The following is a 7113-nucleotide window of genomic DNA, read 5'->3' as shown; positions in this document are numbered from 1 at the left end:
GTCACCCAGGGTCAAAAAGTTGGTGTCTAGGTCTTTTGTGTTTGTCGGTCACGTCGGGTACGTAGTCAACGGCTTGCCTGAGGAGGGGATTGTCATGTCTAGCGGCTACGTCAAATCGTTTCTCCGCGTTTTGTCTTATTGTCTGTGTAGCGTTTGTGTATTGTAAGTCTCGTAATATGTCAGTGTTTCTTACGTACCAGGGCGCGTCGGTGGCCGTGCGGAGGGCTATGTTTTCCACAGCCTGTAATGACTTTAAGTGGCTTTTTGCCGCGTGACCCCACGCCGAAGCTTGAACCACCTACTCCTGTTAGAAGTGTATTTTGTGTGCTACCTCCCTCTAACATTTCAAAACTTAAAAAAAAATCATTAATTTTAATAAAACAGCTGCACACCACCTTTGCCTCATTAATTTTAAACCTTTTTCGTCTCTTGTTTTTCTCTCGATATATGGCCTTGCTTCTGAGATTCAATGAAATTCGTGACAGTATAGAGCCTGAGGTAGCACCCAGCCGCGTTAATTTCATCAATAACGTTATAGCAAACCCATGAAAAACAAAACTCACAGTGATTTGTATAAACTGGCGTTTGTGAAAATCATTGTTAAAAGAATTATTAAGTTCAAAAGTTATGAGAGAAAAACTGGAAAAAAATTCCTACTTTAACGCCTTCTAACTCTGAAACGGTGCGATTTAATAAAAGTTTACATCATGAATGAACATTATTTGAACCTGTTCTGAAGTTATCCAGATTAAACCTGAATTACCTTGTTTATCATTGTATTGAGAAAAAAAAATCTACCAGAAAAATAAATAAAATTATCGTTTCATGAAAAAAAAAATTGAAAATCTCCTGTAGCCGTTAAAAAAATTATAGTAAGTAAATATAATATTTTCCAAGTCACAAACGCAATTTTTTTCAAAAAGGATAAAAAACTAAGGAGTTATAACTTCGTTTCGTTTTTACGGGGCACCCAGGTATAGGATATACCTACAATACTAGACCAAATTTTATTGGCCCATATTATACACCATAAATTAACAAACAGTGCGAGAAGTTTCCATAAATATGTTTCCGGAAATATTTCACATTCGAGATAGAAGGTGAGTTGAGTTTGCACATAAAATTGATTTTTTTGTTGATTAAAAAAAAGGCAGATTTGATTTTTAAATTTGGCATTCATCTTATAATTATTCATTAATCATTACCCACGAGCATATTGTGCTTGATATAGGTTTTTGTACACATTTTTTTGAATTTTGTTTGGAACAGTCACTTTATTTCTTCAGGTTGGCAATTACATTTTCGGTAAAATCAAAAATTATTAAATCAATAAGATCAAGATTACATAAAAACACAACATTTTGTTTCATCGGCCAGTGATTGGTGTCATTTTTCACGAGATTTTATTCAACCAATCAGCGATCTCATTATCTCGAACTTAGAAGTAACGATTTGTCATTCTTCATTGTAAACGAATCATTAATATTGGTGACGCCAAGATTTAGGGATTTTTATTTGACAATACCAGCCGTGTAATGTTAGTTGCCTAAGCTGGACGGTCACATGACTTGTAAACAATTATGAAGGCTAATAACAGTGTCCTCATAAATGCCCGAAACCAAGCAAATCTCTGGACACAGCTTCATAAAATGTAATGAAAAGTCCCATGTCATAATGTTAATGTCAGTTATGAAATTTGGTAACATTTAACATTACAAATTTTTTAAAATTTGCTCACCCAATGATCAACAGCGTTCGTTAATGTCTTGGACACTTATGAAGGCACGTTATACCTTATAGGAGTGTTAATTTTGAAGGCACACACTAATTTCTTTTGTTTTCATATTGCTAAATGCTAAATGCATTAAAACAATTTTTTAAATAAAAATAACTATTCAAGTATAATCACTTTATCTACGATTTTAAATATCCCATATCTCGAAAACAAAGTGACCTATACCCTATATTGTTTATAAATTCAACTTTTACCATAAAATTATACTGATATGTTACTAATCATATTATTTCAAGTGAACTCTAAAAAATTACTAAGTACTTTTTTCCTTTTGAAACTATATTTTTTTTGTCTTAAATATTTACATTTTGACTTACTTATTTTAGTCTTAGGACATTTTTTATTTTATACAAAGATATGGCATGAGGCAGGAAAATACATATTATTTTAGAAAAAATTTTATATGAAAACTGTCACAGAAAAAACTAAAGATAATAAAACCAAAAGTTCCCCTAAAGAACATTATTATTTCAGATGTTTCTATCCTTCCGAAATAAGACACAGAAGCATATTAGACTTGAAAGAAAAAGACTTGCCCGATTGTTACCCAGCCGTCTATGGCAAAAAATCCCACAGGATCCTAATCATCATTTTGGTCTCCGCAGTGTTAGTTCTCATCGGATTAATATTTTATTTGATAAGATACCCTACAAGCTGGTTAGGCAACAAGCATATAGGGCCAAACTCACCTTATAACTTGGCCTCGACCAGTGAATAATTTCTGAATATCATCTACGATGATATTTTTTGTGATTATCTGAAAATATAATGTCTCAATTTTCTTTAATTAAATTCTTAGCAATGTTAAATTTTGCATATTTCTGTTATAATAATCACCAAATAATTATATAATTACTTTTGAAATTGCAAATATTGTACACACTTAATAAATTCCCTGTACATATTTTAGTAATATCTCATATAATGTATTCTATATTTGAAGCCTAAAATTTGTTATTACCTTTTATTATACTTTCTTTTTTTAAATAAACTATGAAGTCAAAAACCAGTACATTTATTTAACACACTTTTACATTATATATAGTTTACATACAGTTATTTATAAAAAGCTACATTTACATTAATGTCATCCATTTAGAATACTGAATTCTTAATAAATCTTACTTGATACCGCTTACACATTGTTAAGGGAAAAAATTGTTTTCAGTTCTTTCATATAAAATTGCACACTGAGTATCGAGTATTACATATTTTCAGGACAAGAGAAAATGTCATGGAATCAAGAGTAAAATATTATTAGTACATTTGTGCGAGAGTTGCCAATGTTTGTTGTTTGTTAACTTAAGTAATAATGGAAATAAATTATAAAAAAATATTGAGCATTACACCATAGCAGCTGTAAAATTAAGTACAAAAAAATACAGTTATATCACATTAAAGATTACATTATAAAAATAAATACAAAAATTATTGTTCGACTTGCATTCTAGGTACAAAGTAAAACTTATAATAAATATAATAAAGCTGACGGTTACTAAGTATTTTTGTTCATTTTAATTATTTATAACTTTTGGTATAGATTCATACTTTTAATATCTGAGGAATTTGTATAAAATTTCATGTACAATTTTGGGAAACATACACGTGTCAGAAAAACAAATTATTCAGTACCCACTAGTCGACTTGTAAAAAAATAAAAAACATTTGTGCAAATTCACAACACTTAGCTTCTTGTAACCACTACTAAATTTACGTTAAACCACGAACAAGCTAATAGGCACTGAATAAAATTCCAGTATAAATTACGACAAACTAGTACGAGGTTATGCTACATTCATTATACTGGATATGTAAACTAAATCAGTCTATCGAAAGATCTGGAATTTTCTATTGGTCATACAGACGTCTCCGAGTTTAACCTTAAAACAAACTTATTGCTCTTGGGGTCGACCACTTCTTCCGTTATGTTGAAATGAGGTAATTTTTTAATAACACACAACAAAGAAACATCGTTCTGTCTAAGCTGAAACAAAGTGCCGTCACCGATTGGCCTAGTCAATAAATCCTCACAAATCAAAGCCCACGTTTGGACTTCCTTTTTCTCTTTGTCGTTTTGCAGCACCGGATCACTTATTAAATACGGTTCTAAGAATGCTTTGGGTGTTAAGTCGTTACTCAAACAATTGGCGAGATGAGATAATATAGTCTCTACCGAGTGCCGGGGTTGTTGCCTTGTAATTCTAAGATATTTCTGCAACGCTCTAGCCATAGAAGGGAATATAGCTTGTGCTGCTTCATGCGGATCCATCGGAATGGCGGACACTTGATCGTTATGTAAACGTTTAATATGTGTGAAAGCCTCTTCAGCTGCTGTAATCAACCTAGCCCTACGTTTCTTCACTCGCCTCTCGTACTCATGTTCTTCATAAAATCGCTCATTGTGACTTGAGTCCCGCCTCCTGGCATGTGCCGCCAACATAGCACGTGACTGAGACTGCTGAATTTGGGAATTATTCACCCCATCTACTTCATAAAACTTAAAACTAGAAGAAGTCTTACGGGACTTTGACACTGGGATACGTTCCAAATATGGATTATAAATGGGAAATTCTGTGTAGTACTTTTCAAGTACCCACACTGCGGTACGTTGTATACTCAACTGACCAATTCCATAGGCTTTACTCGCCCCATCAGGACTACGTACTATTTTGATATAGTACATCGGTTGTAAATGACGAATTTCAACTAAAACTACGGCTAAATAGTGTATAAATAACAATGTGTCAGTCAAACTAGAAGCGTACGCCACTAAGGCTTTATAATCGACGGTTTCCTCAGGCGTGGTAGCTGCCCTAGCTGTCTCCGTGACCTGCACAATGTAGAACAGCCAGTAAGCAAAACTGCAAACTAAAACGAAGGCCAGAACTGCGGCACGGAACAGGAAAAATCTTGGCAGTGTAGCGTGAGGTTTTCTGAGGAAAACCGCCCAAGCACCAACAGCAAGAATCGCCATTTTAAAGGCTAAGGAGACTAACTGGCCTTTACATTCAGCGCCACAGGCGAGTAACTTTGCGCTGTCCGCAAGGCCTAATCGAGACGAGAGAGCAGGGAAAAACCCTAATTTTGGCAACACTACCATAGCGAGAGGACTTAAGAAGGCCACAATGGATAGAATATAAGTAAATACGGTTCCTATGTAACGCTGGCACATAAAACTGAGCCCCGTGTCAGGTTCACCTGGCCAGTTGCTAACATCTTCCGTTGATCCCGATTGTTCTGAAGTGTTACCTGTTATGGCAGTGGTATTTTCTCCCCAGTTATCATCCTGTGGCAGGATCTGGACTTCTATAACTTCTTGACCATCCCGATTATCAGGTGTCAAAGTCACAGCGGTTTGGAAAGGAGCCATGTCTTCGTTTTTCCTCGATTTACTACTCCTAAAACAATGTTCATATTATAGAAAATACCAACATGGATAAAAATTGTAGTTACCTAGTACTACGATGCGAATGTTGTCTATAATTATTTCTATCTCGATGACTCCTAGATCTCCTAGATCTTGAGCTATTTTCAGATTTTACCGATTCAGTCTCCATGTCTCTAGCAGTTTCATTACCCATAAATTAATGAAAAGTTGAGAAAAGACTGTCATGGGGCCCTTTCCCTTTAACACTTTGCTAAGCAGAACTATTAATCCATAGAGAAATAATCAAAAATTCGAGTTCAATGACATGCTTTAGTGATGACAACATGTAAACAGTCATGAATTTTTTCTTTTAACAATTTTCCGTTATAACCAGTTAGATGTAAGTTGCTTTTATTGTGTCAAGTTATTTTCACTACTACACAAATATTGACTACATAGGCAGTGAAACTATCACTTCATTATTTTTGAGAACAAAAACAATTATTCCGTATTTTTATTTTCAATTATAAATAATTTTGCACTTCTCTAATTTTAAAGCCAGTAGATGGAACAATTAACACATTTCCTTAGACAAACTAATAGTACTTTCCATTAAATTTATTAAACTGAAATATTATATTACACAGAACGCAAGGCTTCGCGAGCAATTTTAATTGCCCCATAAATTATTGCTGCAACATGGCTACCGTATGAGCAGCAGGGCAGAATTTCTTTCATGTAAGGAAATGTTAAAATGACCATAATCACATAAAAATGTATATAAAAAATAACCGTTTACTGAAAGGTGATTTTATTTTGCAGTAGAAATGTTTCTATCCCAATTTTCATGGTTTAATTTCACAGGGAAAATTTAAAAGGGTGAAATTATTCAAATTACAAACAGGAACATTTATATTTTGTGTTGGTAATGAATTGAATATTGAATTGTCATTTCTCAATTTTCTTTGTCATACGTCAACCGTCATTTGTCATTTTCTTTCATTAAGCACGGGATATTTTAGAAAATCTTAAAAATGGCAAGTAATTCTGGAAAACAGGATAAAAAATCCTCAAAAGGGCCAAGTCCAGAGGATATATTAAATGGTTTTCAAACTTTAAGAGCAGAACAAAGAGCTTTGTCAGGCAAGTTATCGGAATTTGAATTGGATTTAAATGAGCACAGGTATGCATCATCTGTTATTTAAATATAAAATATAAAAAGTAATATGGCTTTATACGTTTGGTTATTGCCGCAATTTCTGACATGAAGTAAAAAAGTTTCTGAAAAGCATGTTTATAGATTTGTGAATGTACCTAACCTAAGTTTTTTTAGGATGGTTATTGAAACTTTAAAAAATGTAAATGAAGACAGAAAATGCTTTAGGTTGGTGGGAGGAGTTTTAACTGAAAGAAAAGTAAAAGACGTTCTTCCAGTTCTTATTACTAATCAAGAGAAATTGAAAGAAATTATAGAAAAACTAAATGAACAAATAGGAAAAAAGGGCCAAGAGATCAACGAATACAGAGAGAAGCACAATATTCGCTTTAGAGGTTTAGATAATGTAAAGCAAGAAGAACAACCTGTGGCAGCAGCTTCAGAATCAAGAGGAAATGTGTTAGTTTCTTAACAATAAAATTAAGGAACTCTGCTTATTAACATCTAATTTTGCTATTGCTCTGAATACATTTTGATTTTATAATATTTGTTTACCAAATATATCGTTAGAAATGTAATACTATTATGATGACAAATGGAGTTGATGAGTTCACAATTTATGAAAACTGATTTTTTTTGAGAGTTGAAAGTTATTAAACTTATTTATTTTGTTGTTTAATAACAATCATGTCATTTTTACTAAGAATTGTGTTTGTTCAGTGTGCACTGATTCTTTTATTTAATAAAATATGTGGAAATATATATTTTTTAATCATTTTAATATTTAATTTGTTA

The 7113-nt window shown here is 32.9% G+C and overlaps 3 protein-coding genes across 3 annotated transcripts in view; 2 read left to right on the top strand and 1 right to left on the bottom strand.

The window, feature by feature from the left end:
- Positions 1 to 2764, top strand: part of LOC108909549 (toll-like receptor 3) — a 7568-nt gene extending 4804 nt beyond the window's left edge. The window contains exon 2 of the mRNA XM_018713925.2: positions 2270 to 2764. Within this exon, the coding sequence (XP_018569441.1) occupies positions 2270 to 2513 (244 nt within the window). The 3' untranslated portion in view covers positions 2514 to 2764. The remainder of the gene's footprint in view (positions 1 to 2269) is intronic.
- Positions 2765 to 2794: 30 nt separating this feature from the next.
- On the bottom strand, positions 2795 to 5856 carry LOC108909548 (vang-like protein 2). The gene is made up of 2 exons (XM_018713923.1): positions 5249 to 5856; positions 2795 to 5193 (listed from the first exon to the last, which is right to left on the bottom strand). The coding sequence occupies exons 1-2, from the start codon at positions 5374 to 5376 to the stop codon at positions 3651 to 3653; spliced, it is 1671 nt and encodes a 556-aa protein (XP_018569439.1). The 5' UTR covers positions 5377 to 5856; the 3' UTR covers positions 2795 to 3650.
- A 281-nt stretch (positions 5857 to 6137) lies between these two features.
- LOC108909543 (prefoldin subunit 2) lies at positions 6138 to 7080 on the top strand. Its single transcript, XM_018713918.1, has 2 exons — positions 6138 to 6345; positions 6496 to 7080. The coding sequence occupies exons 1-2, from the start codon at positions 6197 to 6199 to the stop codon at positions 6788 to 6790; spliced, it is 444 nt and encodes a 147-aa protein (XP_018569434.1). The 5' UTR covers positions 6138 to 6196; the 3' UTR covers positions 6791 to 7080.
- The last annotated feature ends 33 nt before the right edge of the window (positions 7081 to 7113 follow it).

The sequence above is a fragment of the Anoplophora glabripennis genome, unplaced genomic scaffold (assembly GCF_000390285.2).
Source record: "Anoplophora glabripennis isolate ALB-LARVAE unplaced genomic scaffold, Agla_2.0 scaffold385, whole genome shotgun sequence".
NCBI classification, from domain to species: domain Eukaryota; kingdom Metazoa; phylum Arthropoda; class Insecta; order Coleoptera; family Cerambycidae; genus Anoplophora; species Anoplophora glabripennis.
Note: the sequence above shows the minus strand (reverse complement) of the source record. Positions and strands in the feature narration are given on the sequence as shown.